Source organism: Athene noctua, chromosome 1 (assembly GCF_965140245.1).
Source record: "Athene noctua chromosome 1, bAthNoc1.hap1.1, whole genome shotgun sequence".
Taxonomy (NCBI): Eukaryota; Metazoa; Chordata; class Aves; order Strigiformes; family Strigidae; genus Athene; species Athene noctua.
In genome coordinates, this window is record NC_134037.1 from 99,858,380 (window position 1) to 99,875,132 (window position 16,753).

The following is a 16,753-nucleotide window of genomic DNA, read 5'->3' on the forward strand; positions in this document are numbered from 1 at the left end:
CCTTTAGAGTAAGTTTTACAAACCTACAGACTTCTAAAAAGTTACTATGAACAGCCACAGGCTCTGTCTTCCACAGAAACTCTTAATGACCAGCAGCTATAAGGGGCAGCACCCAGAAAGCAACTGTTCTCTTTCCTCACAAGAATACACACACTTAAACAGGACAGTTTTTAGGACAGGTTTACTTTTTTTCTTCACAGACCCTAAGGGGGAGTTTATACCATACTTTCTCCTTTTCATCACCAGTACAGATGCAAGACAATCAGGTATCTGCTTTGGTTTTCAGTATGTTTATTTTGTACACAACGTTTGAAAAGCCAAAGAAAAATTAAGACTTTCAGCATTTCCTGAAGCCAACATTTTCTAAATTAACATGAAAGTTTGGTTATTCTACTCCTGCACTTAACAGTACACATAGAGTAAATTGAAGGCACTGGAATAACAAGCTTTTTCTGCCACAAAACAATTTCCTTGGAAAGCTTCCATAGTATGAACAGGCTTTGCTGTTTTATATTCAAGGACCAGACCTTCTCCCATTTCAGTTTTAACTAGTTTGGTATTGACAGCTTTACCAGCATTGCTAAAATTAGTACTTAGTCTTATAATAGCTTCAGATGGAAGGTTAGGAACTATCGCTTTCAGGTCAATTGTCGATTCCTGCCCAAAATTGAGAACCATCATAAAGACTCTGTCTAACCCATCCAGTTCCCTCACATACACAAAAACATCACTGTCATTCCAGATGTAGCACATCCACCCCCGATGCATGGGGAGCTCATTGTTGCGAAGTAAAGTCAGCTCTCTGTACAAATTCAGGCTTGAGTTGGACCGGGTCATCTGGCTCTGCAACAGTCAGCATTAACAAGGTCATTTCTTTGCACCGAATGTAAGAAACACTGCTTACCTCTCACACCGTCTGCTGAGAACGCACCTATTAAAACTGTTTTGACAATTACCTCTGCAAATTCCAATGAAAAAATGCTTTTTCTCATGCACTTCCCTGGCATTTACAGTGCTCTTACAGTACAGTTTATTCAGGAGAAAGCCACAGTCGTTCAAAGCTTGATACTGAACTTTTTTCACTGAGTCTCATCTACTGAAGTCACAGGGTTTGTTTTGTGGTTTAGATTTGTCCTGTCTTATATTTATTTTTTTCTGTCTTCAATTCTGATTAGCACTGTAAATCAGCAAAGTCTGATTTACTGCTCTACTTATGTTAGAGATGGTCCATGTTAAGTTCATTACAAGGCCAGAGCCTTCCATAGTAAATGAAAGAAAAACCTGATTTCAATTTAATATTAAAATGGTTAAAAGGATGTTTAAAATCCAAATTGCCACATCTACATCATAATTGCAGTTGCTCTGCTCAAATTAATATAGAGGAAGCAGGCTTCTTGATGGTGCAAGGGTTTCCTTCTCTAATAAAATTTGTGAGGATTCAGTGCTTTTTCTTCCCTTAAGTTTGTTCTTGCTGCCAGTCCCTACTAAGTAAAAGAAGTCAGTGTAAAATAGATACATGAAATATTTTTAGACCATTAGTTTGTCACACATACAGATACCTACTTCAACGTTTACACTTTGGTAGTCAGAGTTAACAGGTAACCAGGTACTGTTGCCTTCAGTAAAACCAGCATTAACTTTACCATCCCACTGCATGGGGGATTTCTCTGGAAAGGTCACCTAGAAAATAAAGTGGTGATTAGTATATTAAAAAGTTGTCCCTTGAACAGCATGTTCTCACATCTTCCAAATAATCACCATTTCTGTATTGCTTTCTTTGGTCTAAGACAAAATGTAGCAAGAGGAGGATGTGATTCTGCTCCAGATCTAAAAGAAAATAAAAATCAGGACAGTTCCTGAAGTGGAGGAGAATGGATGGTCTCATGGATATGGCATTGCTGGGTAAAATGTGGAATTCCCAGATGACTCTAGTAGAGTTGTCTCCCCTTGCAGCAGACGGTTGGATAAATGTTGACTGACAGCTTGAATATTCTGATAAATACCTAGACATGCAGTTAGTGAATATATGAAGTAATGAGCCCTAAGAAGAAATGCTGTTAAAATAACAGTAAGCAATTAGTAAATGCTATTCAGTGTCTGTTCTGTAACCATCACACTTTTCACCTTAGAACTGTTCAAGTTTACATTTGCAAGGGGTACAATTTGGACAGGATTGTTTGTGTTAGAAAGATGAAATTATTTCCAAATGTGAAAAGTTTATTGAAAACAAGCTTTTAGCCGATTAAAAAGTGTCAGTGTAAGAACTCTCAAGTTCTCATTTTGAAGAATTCAGAAAAATTCTGAAAAAGCTTCCACATTGTTACTGAAGAGCTGCCAAAAGATCTGACACTTAAATTTAATGATGTAAGAGGGCATAAAATATTTTGCACATACTTTGAGTGTTTGTTTTCCACAAAAAAATGTTTGTCATATAAAGGGCACTTTTCAATACAATCTGTCAGAACAGCAGCTCAACAAAAGAAATTGTCACTTTGCTTTGTGACATTATAAATAAGGGGTTTCTCCTTTTAGCATGTTCTGAAAAGCAGGGGGAAAAAAAACCCTTAAGTTTTCAACACTTGTAATGTTCCCTTTCATCTTTACCTCTTTTTAGCTTCTCCTGAAGCGTTTCAAGTGCTGGGGTTAAAATCTATATCCTGAGCAAATACTCTCTATCTTTCTAAGACACCCATTAATCAGGGAATCTTCCTCTCCAGATTGAGTGAAAAGTGGTTTTGCATTGTCACAAAGCCGTGAGCCACAGGGTGGCCACTAAGAGAGCGAGTAAACCGCGAGGAGCCAAGGACAAGCCACTTTTCTGAAGAGTATCATTCTGGCAGCAGTAATCAGCAGCAGTAAGAAAACGCAGGAGATACTTTGACCTAGGTGTTTCTCAGAGGAAATGAGATTTCCTTTTAAATCAGAGAATAATTTCCTCACATCCGAATCAGACAAGCCTGGCAATGATCCTGTGCTTCAAGTACCTCTTTCCCTTTGATACAGAGCTAGCCAACACTGTTGGTAGCATCATCAAAGGCTGTCTCATTCCTGAAAAGAGGCTTTCCACGGTGAAACCAGCACCTGCTGCAGGACCATGTTCTCATGGTGCTCAGCTATGGTAATGAGAAGCAGAGCTGAGCTGTTCCCTTTTGGGCTTGACCTTTTCCAGTCACGCCCATACATCTTGGACAAGGAGACACAACAGAAGTCAGGAATGATCATAGAAGAGGCAAGAAGCTGTAGGGGTTGAATGTGAAAGCTTTTATGTTATGCAGGTCAGCACAGTGAGAGAGGCACACTTTGTTTTAATCCCCTGACCTTGAATTAACTTCTGAAAATTTCTGTAATCTAACAAACCTGTCACATGTTACTCGTACCTATGATCAAGTGAGCTAGGCACCTGGTTCCCAGGCTCAGGTACCTAAATCCTTTACAGAAAGGGATCTAAAAGACAAATCAAAAAACCCTGTATGGCAAGCAGACGCCACCTATGCTGGCCACCAGGAAATGCTAAGCAGGGGCTGGTCTGTACACCCAACCCTTCCTGGAGACCCTTGCTTCAGAGCTTGGGCGCATTATAGAGAGCTGTGGCTCAGCCGGGTGCCTTTGCCGAGCCAGACCAAAGCAGACTGCAGGAGATAGTGACTGTAGCTACGATCTGTCATGAACTCTAATTTCCTTTAAATACAGCCAGGAAATAATGGACTTTGACATAGCAATTAGGGTACTCCTGTGGGAGGAAGGAGTTAGCAACTAGGTTCCTCCTGCCGCAGATGACTGCAACACACCTCTCCTAACCGTTAGTCCAGGCCCAGTGTTGGCACTGGCTGCCCCTTCTGCTGAAGGGAAGCAAAGCAACACAGCTGCAAACCATGCAAGACTGATCTGGCAGAGGACAGAAATCAGGGACCATGACTGCAGTCTAGCAGTTCAGACACATATCAAAGCCTTGGTTCTGGTCTCTCGTCTGGCCATTTCCATGTACACTCCAGTGGTTTTGCCATGGGGAACACAGAAAACCATCTAAACAGCAAGAAAGACTGGGTTTGGGTAACAAAACAAAAGTTCCTGTATTTTTGAAAGCTCTCTTACTCAGAACTAAACAACAGGATCAGAGCTTATATGCTCTTCACTTACGTTTTCTGATGCAATGTTCTCCATGCCTATTTCTTCACCATAGTAAGTTACCGGAGTACCAGGGAGGGTTAAAAGCAGCATGTTCATAACATTGACATACTCCTTCCCAATCCGAGATGAAATCCGAGCAGCGTTAGGGCTTCCAACCTGAAGAAAATGTCATTCTGTTAAACACACATTATAAAATTCCATGCATATATATAATCAGTTAACTAATTTAACAAGGTAGTAGGTTTTTTTTTTTTCCCCTCCAGGCCCATGAGGGCGGTTATCTTGGTGCCAGTACAAACTTCTGCCCCAAATAATTTGGCACGCAGAAGCCTGCCAACAGCACACGAGGCAGAAGTGAGGAGCGATGACAAATAACAACACTCCACAATTACAGTTCCCTCAGATTTCTGCCATTTTCTTCTGTGTGAAGGTGGTGCTTGTTTGAAAAGATCTCTTGCACATCCCAAACAAGTTTGCTAGCAGAGAGCAGCAAGGTTTTAAGTTAACTGCCCTCAGCTGCTTGCTCTGGCCCCAGGAGGTTTTGAGAATCCATTGCACTGAGTCAGTTTACTGCCAAAGGTAATTGAACCAATTCCACCCTCACTGGTGGCTTAAGCCAATGCCCATACTACACTGGAGACACCAAGGGAGAGGCACGATCATAAATTCCCTTCTGCCACCCTTGCATGGGGAGTATAACTGTCACTGAAGGGCAGGACAGCCAGCCGGCTGGACAGTGCCAATGGCTGCGACCACAGCAGCTGAGTTTCACATGGGCATCTACTACAGCTCAGCCACGGGCTCAGGCTGCTGCTGCTCCCACTGAAAGCAGTGTCTACGCATGGGAGGGGAAGAGGTTTCTATCACCATAAGAAGAACTATCACCTATAGGTTTCTATCATGTATGGAAACAAGCCCTTCCTATAAAAGCTGCTCTAGAACTCTTACCGCCCAGTTTGGCCATTTTTCTGCAGGCATGTTTTTCATCCACAAGTTGACAGCTTCAAAAATACTGTTGCCTGATAGATTTTTCATGTTAATCAGGTTGAAATTGAAGGGAAAATCTGCTTCTTGGATAAAAGTTGTTCCATAATACATCATCGTTGCTTCAATGTTTTCATCTCCATCAGAACCCATAAATCTACAAAGAAGTACACAAATGTCTTTTTTGGCTCATTCTTGATTTGTACAGAGCAGAAGGTAGCTAGGAATGGTGTTGGACATACATTTAAAATAAAACAGCATTAAGAAATACATTTGCTTCTCTCCTCCCCATCAAAAAAGATTAATACTGAGAAACAATATTCTGTAAAGCAGGCAAAAAGACAAGGAGAACTATTTCTTGGAAATTACTGGAGAAAAATCTCCAAAAGTCAACATAAGGCTATAAGTATCACAGAACCAACTAGGTTGGAAAGGACCTTGAAGATCATCTAGTCCAACCATTAACCTAGCACTGACAGTTCCCAACTACACCAGATCCCTCAGCGCTATGCAACCTGACTTGTAAACCCCTCCAGAGATGGGGACTCCACCACATCCCTGGGCAGCCCATTCCAACGCCCAACAACCTGTTCTGTAAAGAAATACTTCCTGATATGCAGTCTAAACTTTCCCTGGCCCAACTTGAGGCCATTACCTCTTGTTCTGTCACTTGTTACTTAGTTAAGGAGACTCACGCCCAGTTCTCTGCACCTTCCTTTCAGGTAGCTGTAGAGGGCGATGAGGTCTCCCCTCAGCCTCCTCCAGACTAAACACCCCCAGTTCCCTCAGCCGCTCCCCGTACAACCTGTGCTCCAGACCCTGCACCAGCTCCGTTGCCCTTCTCCGGACACGCTCGAGTCATTCAATGTCCTTTTTGTAGTGAGGGGCCCAAAACTGAACACAGGAATCGAGGTGCGGCCTCACCAGTGCCGAGTACAGGGGTAAGATCCCTTCCCTGTCCCTGCTGGCCACGCTATTGCTGACACAAGCCAGGATGCCATTGGCCTTCTTGGCCCCCTGGGCACACTGCTGGCTCCTGTTCAGCCAGCTGTCAATCAACACCTCCAGGTCCCTATCTGACTGGCAGCTCTCCAGCCACTCCTCCCCAAGCCTGTAGAGCTGCTGGGGGTTGTTGTGGCCCAAGGGCAGCCCCCGGCATTTGGCCTTATGGAAACTCCTCCAGTTGGCCTCAGCCCATGGCTCCAGCGTGTCCAGGTCTCTCTGCAGAGCCTCCCTACCCTCGAGCAGATCAACACTCCCACCCAACTGGGTGTCATCTGCAAACTGGGTGAGGGTGCACTCAATCCCCTCATCCAGATCATCAATAACGATGTTAAACAGGAGTGGCCCCAACACCGAGCCCTGGGGGACACCACTCGTGACCGGCCGCCAACTGGATTTAACTCCGTTCACCACAACTCTTTGGGCCCGGCCATCCAGACAGTTTTCTACCCAGCAAAGCGTGTGCCCATCCAAGCCTCGAGCAGCCAGTTTTGCCAGGAGAATGCTGTGGGAAACAGTGTCAAAGCCTGACTAAAATCAAGGTAGACAACATCCACAGCCTTTCCCTCATCCAAGAAGGAGGTCGCCCTGTCATAGAAGGAGATCAGGTTTGTCAGGCAGGACCTGCCTTTCATAAACCCACGCTGACTAGGCCTGAGCATCTGTGTATGTGACTGAAATCTTATCTTTCTGAATCCACATCCACACACTCCATTCCAGCAGTTTCCATGCATTCTTTACAGAAAAGGATATGGGGGTCTCCCAAGTTGAAGACGACCCAGCGATGTGCCCCTTGCAGCAAAGGTGGCTAACAGTATCCTGAGCTGTATTAGGAGTGTTGGCAGCACAGGTCAAGATCCTTCTCCTCTACTCAGCACTAGTGAGGCCACATCTGGAGTGTGGTATCCAGTTCCAGGCTCCTCAGTACAAGAGAGACAAGGACATACCAGAGAGACTCCAGCAAACAGCCACTAAGGCCATTAAGAGACTGGAGCACCTCACCTATGAGAAGAGGCTGAGAAACCTGGGACTGTTCATCCTGGAGAATAAGTCTAAGAGAGATCACATCAATGTATGTAAATACCTGAAGGGAGGGTGCAAAGACAACGGAGCTGGATTTTGTTCCTAGTGATGCCAAGTGCCAGGACCTGGGACAATGGGCACAAACTGAAACACAGGAGGGTCCCTCTGAACATCAGGAAACTCTGTTTCACTGTGAGGGTGACTGAGCCCTGGCACATGTTTCCCAGGGAGGTTGCGGTGTCTCCATTCCTGGAGATGTTCAAAAGCCATGTGGACAAATTCCTGGGCAACTGGCTCTAGGTGGCCCTGATGAGCAGGGGGGTTGGACCAGATAACCTGCAGCTGCCCCTTCCAGCTCAGCCATTCTGTGATTTTAGCAATCGCATCACTATGTGTCTGACATGAACTGTATTAACAACACTATACAATAAAACAACCACAGAGGTGCTTAATTATTGTCTTTGTGATCTGAATGGTTGCCCATTCTGCTTTTGTACAGTCTGTAGAGCAGAGCTACCAGGCCAATTCATTTCCTTTCCCTCACGCATTGGGGAAGAGAGAATATAGCCTATGGACTGCTATTTGCATTTGAGGAAGAAAACTTTTTATGTTATTAAAAAAGTTTTTTATTGCTAGCAAGAGGGTGACAAATATTAGAGAAAAACTCACTAGCTGTAAAAATGATTACCTGTATCGGCCAGGTTCACTGCTGAACTGATTCATGGTTTGACGGAAACTACGGATGATATCATGCATACCAACTTGCGTGGTCGTGTAGTCATGGTAGAGCTGGGAATAGGCTGTGACACTCTCCTTAAAGAAGAATATAATATTTTCCATTAGTTCACCAATATTTTAGATTTCAGAACTCTCTAAATTCTTCTCATCCTTTCCTGAAACAATGTACCTGTCCAGATAAATTTTAATTGAAATGAGTTTTGCATGCCAACACTAGCAGCACAGAGCTGAACTGCACTTGGGGAACTCTAAAGATAGGATAGCAAGGGCTGATAATTTTGGATTCTGTCCTTCAAGAGGGAGAGTCCACCCACAGCACTAACCCACCAAGCTCATCTGCAGCAGCAAGCACAGCAGGTGCTGTGGGGACACACCAGGCTGGAAAGATGGACAATATTGTTGAGTTAATGTTTGAAGACAACAACAGTTGTGGAGCTGACCAGTTTTATGCAGTCCCCAACCCTGCAGGGGAACCATGTCTTAGGGCTGCCGCTCTCTGGGAGCATCACCAAGTTCACTACCTCAGCAAAAGCAAATAGCATAAATAACAGGGTGCATGCCTCAATGTGTCTGGCCACCTCTCACAGTGACATACAGCCAGTGTGAGGGTTTTTTTGGTTTACTCTGATTCTTACTAGCAATGTAGAAGAAATACGTGCTAGTGACTGCTACAGAACGCCAAGCATGCAAGAACTCTGAGCTAACTTCCTGTAGTGGGACAAACAATCAACCACTGAAATCACAAGACTGGTCTTTTTTAGAATATAAATTTATAAGCAAATTATTGATACAGAAAATCCAAAGCAACAGTGTTAGAACAGAAATACAAAGTATATATGGACAATTCTCTTCCGACCCACGGCACTCCTGTGTGCAGGTATCTCACCCTCAGCCCCGAGGCTTCTTTCTTTTATGTGGCTCCTTCTGTAGAGCACCCACCTGCCTTCCAAGGGACATGGCTGACCCAGTCTTCCTAAAGTCACTATTAGGACCCAAAAGAGTAAAAACATACACTCTCTTGCCCCAGTAGGAAATACAGGAAAAAAGCAAAGACAGAACATATACATTACAGGATTCTGGGACTTGTTCACTTGAGGCTCATCTCGGAGATGTGTTGCTTCTAAAAGAAATTTAACAGCGCTGAAACTAAATCCATCAATTCCTTTGCCAAGCCAAAATTTGATGATATCCTAGACAAAAACAGAGAATTCAAAGAGAGCCCACGCCATTCAAAACAGTATATACTTAAAAGGAAAAAACAGACCCATTAGGAGATATTAATACATAACAATTTTTAAATTTGTACTTTAAATTTTACTAAAAGTTAATCATATCGATCTAAGGTCAAAACTAAGATCAAAATAAAGGATGTCTTCTTTCATCTAGCATAAAAAAGAAAAATACCGGTCTGCAATTCCTCCTGTAATTCACGAAACCAAAGCCAGCGCATCTCTTGCTGAAAGCTGTTTCTCATCTCATCCAGACAATTGGACTCATGCTAAATGCTGATGAACACCCATCATGGCTGCACACAATTAGAACATGTGGATTCAAATATGCAAGAATATGTTGTTCTCCACAGACCTTGTACGACCAATTTTCTTTTTATACAATAGAGCTCTTAAAACATTTGTTCTCTCTTATTTATTATAACTAATGTGAAATTTTATATTTTCAGGCTTATTTGTTGATTTGCAGAAACATGAAAAATTATTATCCAAGTTAACTGGTATCGATTTGTAATTTCACTATCTAATTCAGAGGTTAGTCGCTACTAGCAAAATGATATCTTACTTCAGTAGCTGTTATATTACTACAGTTTTAATTGCTCTGGTTTTAACACACAGCTCTAAAGTTCAGTCCCTCTTGATGGTTTCTGCAAATGTCCTTTTAGACCAGATCCTTTTCTTCATCTGAGGAGAAAAACATTTAAAAACATTTTTTTTAAAAAACAGAGCTATTGAATTGCCTTTTTTTTTTTAATGTATAAAGTACACTTGTCTGAATAGGCTGGAGTAGAACTAGTCCACACTGAAGCTTTACAGATCTCGCTCAAACTTTAAAGACTAACTGTAAGAGAAAAGTTAGAGCTCTTTAAAGAGCTGTACTTTCTCATAGAGCCATTCTGCAAGCAGCAGCTATCCATATGGTGTCTGTCCAATAATAAGTGCACCAAAACTTAATTCATGCTTATGCATGCGCTCGTCACAAAAGCAACACCAGGTATCAACAGTGCAAATACCAAGCACTGACATGGCACTGAGACTGATCTACTTCTATTTATGCGAAAAAACTACTATGTGCTGGCTGCTAAGTTTCATTGCTCTTGCATGTCCTGTGGCTAAAATCAAAGACTTCAGCTTCTCTGGAAGAGTCCATTTGCTTCCTGCTCAGTCCTTCTAACCTTCTGAAACAAGTCTTGGAATTCATATATAGACAAAGATTCTTTAACATGCTGGAACAATTCATTATGTTCATAAGCATTTCCCAAAGGTCGGTGTTATCAGGCAAATCTTAGTAGTTTTCACTTAATTTCTCTGCACAGAAAATTCAGCATCTATTTACTACTGCAGTTTCAGTAATGTATCAAAAAAAATTAGCTAGGGTCATTGAAAAGTACACATGATGCTGGGAAAAAAGGTGCAAGTGGCAAGATGCGGCATTAAGGGGAGTATCAAGACACAGAGATTACTAGTGGAGTTCTTCAAGGCTCAATCTCCAAAGCAGTTGCATTTGATGGTTTAGTTCACAAGTATGGCCAAAACTGTTTTGTTTCTTCATGCCCACGCAGTACCCATGGTGATGGGAGAGGCCCCACAGAGACAGTGAGACCATCACAGTAGAGCTGGGCAGCTGTGAAGACCACTGCTGGAGAAAAGCACCAAAATTCAACAGTACAAAGCAGCAAACACCTAAGGACTAAATCAAACCACTTGAAGTAGCTGTACTACCTGATGGGGTATAGCTTTAAGAAAAAAAAAAAAAAAAAAGAAGGAAAAGCCCCAATTCTCAGATTCCCCATGTTCAGGCCACTTCCCCATATTTTAATGAATTCCCCATTATCTGCCAGGAAATGTGATGCAGACAGGCATGAGGTTTCATCAGAGCACCACCACCTTGCCGTAATGAAGCATTCCCACTCTGACAGTTGTCCATCTGTCTGTCCCTCTCCCCTGTAAAGTCATCAGAGAGGGAGACAGATCGAAACTCATTTATCTCCCCCTTATCCCTGAGCCCAGCCATTCCTTGTAATTCAAATCAGCATTGTCTCCCTTTCTACAAAATGCAAACATCTCTTTGCCAAAACAAGGTGCCATCCCCACATTTGACTGGCTAATTAACAGCTCCTTGTATCAACAGAGATAAAAACTTCTTTCCACTTGAGTGATTCAGCTCTGTTTCAGCACAGGCTTCAGAGCAAGAGCCACTTTATCTTCCACATCAATCCTTCCATTAATTGCTGTCCTTGAGGCAACATCCAAACGCGCTAAGTGCCTTCACCCTTGGCTCTTGATGGAGATTAGAGCTGAAAGCAGTTACCTGCTTTCAGACAGCAGTCATGTTGGATTCTTTGAGTACTAGCACCAACTTCAAAGCTTAGGATACAGAGGGAGAAGCACCTATGTCACTGTACAAGATCCTGCCCAGACACATTTTCTGTTCAATTTGTTTAATTATGGCCATCCACATTTGAGAAAAACCTGAGGTTGGAAGGGCTGCGAGGAATAAATAGCGGCTAAACAAAGGGATGGAGAGTCTCTAACTTCAGGGAAGACTGGAAAACCCCACCTCATTTAATCTATTTTATCAAAAGCTGAAGGTGGATATTGTCAGAGCTGAAATACACATGTGCCTAAACAAGGGTGGGAAAAGCTATTTCAGCTGAAGGACGGTTTGATTTAGAGAGGTAAGTATGAACAGTTTGCCAACAAGGTTAGGCTGAGAAGTAGAGGGCTCCTGAACATCAAAGCAATTTTAAGACAGCCTTTAGTGGGAAGAGAAAGGGAAAAGGAGCTCCATTTAAAGTGCAACAGCCTGTTCCAGAAACCTATCAAGATCTTGTCAGGCACTTGTGAGAGCAGGGGACTTAAGCCAGAAAAAAAGCAATAGTCACACCTTCTTAAAATCCAGAGGACTGCAACACCACCAGCTGCCAGTACTTCCCACTCAAGAACAAGTTTACTTGGATTTTTTTTTTTTTGGTTGCTTGTTTGCTTTTAAATTAAAAAAGACTTGACACAAAGTAGCTTTGATACTGGAAACATTACAGCATATAGCTTGAATTCTGCTTATAAACTTAATAATTGTCTGGACACCTTTTTGTTTCAATTATTTACATACGCTGCAATCCTTGATTATTTCCAACTAGACTGTAAATTTCATATCATAAATAATCAGCGAAATTAAGTGTAGAAATAGTTGTTTTGCTGTTGACGCAGCAGCAGTGGGTTACATACTTACATGTATTTCTTGTTGGACAGCAAGGTTGTGAAAATTTAAGTCTGGCTGTTCTTTACCAAACTGATGATAATAACATTGCTTTCTCACATCATCAAACTGCCAGCTGGAATTCCCAAAGACACTCACCTGCTCACATAAGGGAAGGGGATAATCAGAACTCCTAATTTAATAAACATTTACTGCTATGCATACTTTAAGATGTAGTGCATTACAAGCATATATTAAAGCACAAAATGCCTAATCAGTGTTTGAGTAGATTTTGGTACTTGTTTCACATTTTGTTCTCTCACTAGTTGCTCTCCCTTTAGTTGTGCTTCACCACATGTATTCCTTGTTCAATGTTCTGTTTCTTTTTGGTTTTTTTCTTAAATACACCTTCACTGGTAATTATTCAGAATACAGGGGAAAACATTGGTCGGGACATTTCTTTTGGACTTGTTTTCCCTAAAACTTATTAAAAATAGCTTTAGTTAACTTAGAGCTTTCTGCAATCTGATATTATCCTTTTGAAGCACTGACAGCAGATTAAAATGTTACCTTTATCATCATCTCTGTAATAAAATATTTCAAAAGCTAAGATAGCTCTTAAGACTCTAAGTTTAAAAATAAATTACATTAGCTGGTACAGAAGTTAATTCCACCTTGTGTTTTTAGAATATACAAGTTCCTAATCATGCACTCATCAGTTCAAATTTAAAATAAATATATTTGAAATAGGCAACACACTTTCTGGCCTGCTCACATTCCAGAAGAAGGAAAAAAGCCAAGAACACAACGTTTTATTTCCATGCCTGCTAACTATGATTTCAGAGGAGCTGAAATGGTTTCTAGAGTGGAGTACCCCCTCCCAGAAGGGGGCACGTGAGAACAACTTGTGAAAAACTTGTGCACGGCTATCCCATTTTGTGTTTGTTTAGTGAGTGAAGATTTAAACACTGAGGTAAAGAAACAAAACTCATTTTTTAAGTTCAGTCTGAAGTACAAACTCCTGCTCCCTGAGCTGGTTTAAATCTTAACCTGCACTAGCTCATTTAGCAACCTCAGTTTGTACTTCTCAACAGTTCATTTAGAACCCAGTGTACATCGGGACAGCTGCGTTACAGCTGCTTTTGCTATGCAGCAACCTGCATCCAGCTTGGGATTTGCAGGTGTCCCTTCCCGTGTTTACCCAGTTGTTTGGAGGAGTGGCCGAACCAGCAGCCTGCATGCAGTCCTGCCAGACGTAGTAGTCTGTGTACTTCCCAGTGCGATTGCGACTCAGCTGAAACCATCGGTGTTTGTCACTTGTGTGGTTTGGTATTAAATCCATTATCACCTTTAGCCCTTAAAAATCAAACCATAAAAAAGCCCATTAAATTTAGCCTTTTAAGACAAAGTTCACATTTTTTCTTAATGAACTATCAGAAGTGTTTGGGCTTCTTCCATCCCAGAAGTCTGTCAAAGGAGAGAGGCAAAAAAACCCACAAAAAGCCCCAGATACCAGCACAGAGAGGAGTCTGCAAGTAGCTGCAACGCATCTTGCTGGTACTGTTCCTCCAGCCTATTGCTGAGGAGAAAAAGAAAGGGGAAGAAAAAAAAAAAAAAAAATCACAACAGATTTCTGCTGTTGTGAAACACTTCCACTTACTCTGGCTTCAACGTGTCTTCTACCTCCCAGGTGGGAAAGGCACTTCACCAGTATAGGACCAGTGAGCGCACACTCTTCCTCACCCTTCCTAAAGGCTAGACATTTTTTGAAGTCCCAAATATTTCTGGGACTAGTAAAACATTTTCCATTGGACCGAACAGCTGTAAGGGGAAACACCTGAGCAAACACTTAGCCTAAGGCAGAAATGCACCAACCAGGGATGCAGTCACAGGAAGGAAGCGCATGTTCCCTCCCAATCCTGTAACTGGTTTTCTGCTTTCTTCAGCCATAAAACTCAGTCAGAAACATCTGTATCTCAGCCTTGATCCCCCAGACGATCCATGCCCACACCATATGCACCCGTGAGCACAGACAGCACATCAGCCCACCAGCCACCAATGTCCTCAGAGAGAACCGTGCCTTGCAGAGGCCAGACAGCACTGACGCTGCTGTGGTAGCTCCACACGCCTTTGGTACTGCTCCCAGCACTACCCCATTGCCCAAGGGCGGCAAAGGGCAATCGCAGAGCTTGTGTGGCTGTGGAGCTAACGCATACCCTTCACTGGCACCTCCATCTGCTTCTGCTCAGCACCGCTGTGGGGGAATTGCCAGACGCACAGATTGAAGTCTCAGATCATAACCTAGCAGTACAAGATACACCTGCATAATATGAGCGAACATCTTTCTAATAGAGTTATTTTGCTCCGAGTTGCAGCTTACCTCTGTCATGTATGGCTGCAAGCAGATTCTCAAAATCATTCATTGATCCAAACATGGGATCAATGTCATAGAAGTCTTCAGCTCCATATCCAAGGCCTTTTAAGGGGGATTTATAGAAAGAGGTGATCCAGATGGTTTTTATATTCAAATACGTAATATGGTCCAGTTTTTCTTGGATACCTATTTAAAAGAAAAGGGCATCATCTGTTTAGAGAAGACAAAATGTTTTTGTTGAAATGTTTGCCATGGGCTCTCAAAGATGGTACAAAGCTCCCTTTGATACATAACCATGCTGGTTTTCACTGATCTCAGTGAATCTTGACACTTCTTCAAGGATAGCATAAGATCACAGAACAGAAACTATTCAAAGCCAGTTTTACAAGGAAGATAAAGCAGGAATTTTTTTAAAAAAAAAAAAATCAGATCAAACCAGATTTCTATTCTGTATTATAAAAATATTTACAATTTCATTTAATAAATTTGATGCTCGCTTCTGAAAACAAGCGCCTATATTTTGTTAAAGTGCAGCAACAGCATCACTTTCCCATTTCAAGGAACATCAACTAATCCTCAGACCACCCAAAGGGAAGCACAATTTTAATGCAAAGATCCCAGGTTTTCCCTGCCTTAGGAAAAGTCTCTTATGGGTTTTTTCTGTTGTTTTTTGTAAGGACACCTCACTCAAGCCTCCCCTAGTATTTTTAAACCTTAATCTTTCCTATCTTCCTGACATGTTACTACTGGCATGCAACTACAGAAACAGTTTCTTCTCTTCACTTGCCAGTAGGAATATATTATAGCTACTGCTTCTTGTTTAGATATTTATTGTCCATTAGGATACTGAGCCTTCCCTTTTCAGAATGTAGCCTCAGATAAGTTACTGGTAAGTGGTATTGCCTCTTAGTATCACATACCCCTTCTCAATTCATTCATAAGAGTTTAAAAACACCTAGACCGTGAACAAAGCAAAAAGTAACACATCTTTCTCTCTTCTTTGTCAGGTTTTTTTTTTCCTCACCTTTCCTTATGAAAAGGCAGCCAACTTAACATGACAAAGTGCTCAGCACCACCCGTCCTCCTGACTGACCTCAGTTTTGTGGAGATGTTTTGCTCTGATGGCAGTTGTACTGCTGCTCGCTCTCAGCCCCACCTCTAAACATCTGTTCTAACTCCACATTTAGACTTAGCGCTTGAGCAAGCAACTCCTAGAGCAAGCAAGAATATGAGTTGCCATTAATGATTAGTCAGACAACTTTTCTTCCCTTTGCCATTAGGGTGGCTTTCTCCATTGGACCATGTGGTAATTTTTATTTAATATATATATATATACACACACACACAGAGACAACTGCTGCTCAGCTTTGCACATACCAAGAACGGAAATTCACCCACCTTTCAGATCTCCATTCCCATCCATGTTGCTGTCCTTGAAGGAACGAGGATAAATCTGATAAATAGGACTAGCCTGCCACCAGTCAAGGCACTTTGGAGAGAGGGCAATAATCGCAATTGTAGCACACACAAGCACAATGGCAGCAGCAATTATGAGCCAGAAGAGAATCTCCCTGGTGACTCTGTATCGGGCTTGGCTGGAGAACTTCAGCAAGACTTCCTTCGGCATCCCTGCATAGGGCTTCAACGCTGGCTCCTCCGTAGCTGCTGGGTCCACAACAATGCATGTTTTTGGCATTTCTTCTTGACTACTAGTAACAGTCTCCTTGTCATCAAAAGCCTCATTTTGAACAAATCCATTGTTCTCCACACCTCCCTTCTCACTCAGCTCCATAGGTAAGCTCTTAGCTTCCTCCTCAACCATTTTACTTCATTGGTCTTGTCCTGGAGATTCCAGCCACAGCAAGAAAGCGTAGCCAACACACCTTTGTTCAGTGAAATGAGAAGCAGCGTAATTAGCATCTGAGTTTATAATCAATCCTGACCAGCTGGTCAAAGTTCAGAAAGAGACAAAAAGGGCAAAGTGCTCCCGCTTTTCTGCATAATAGGCATCTTCAGCAAGATAACAGAACGCTACAAGAAAGCTCAGTATTCCAGGGAGATAAGCCCATATTGGTC

General features: G+C 42.2%; 1 protein-coding gene across 3 annotated transcripts; it reads right to left on the minus strand.

The window, feature by feature from the left end:
* Positions 1 to 299: 299 nt before the first annotated feature.
* On the minus strand, positions 300 to 16,499 carry SLC3A1 (solute carrier family 3 member 1). 3 transcript variants are annotated; one of them, XM_074925958.1, is made up of 11 exons: positions 16,076 to 16,499; positions 14,684 to 14,863; positions 13,505 to 13,659; positions 12,337 to 12,462; positions 8,946 to 9,065; positions 7,826 to 7,950; positions 5,077 to 5,269; positions 4,108 to 4,284; positions 1,977 to 1,982; positions 1,564 to 1,665; positions 300 to 843 (listed from the first exon to the last, which is right to left on the minus strand). In XM_074925958.1, exons 1-11 carry the CDS (start codon positions 16,497 to 16,499, stop codon positions 403 to 405), a joined length of 2,049 nt encoding a protein of 682 aa, XP_074782059.1. In that variant the 3' UTR covers positions 300 to 402. The 3 variants fall into 3 exon arrangements, with proteins under 3 accessions (XP_074782059.1, XP_074782050.1, XP_074782041.1); XM_074925949.1 differs by lacking the exon at positions 1,977 to 1,982 and having other exon boundaries at positions 1,564 to 1,680; positions 4,138 to 4,284; XM_074925940.1 differs by lacking the exon at positions 1,977 to 1,982 and having other exon boundaries at positions 1,564 to 1,680.
* Positions 16,500 to 16,753: the final 254 nt, after the last annotated feature.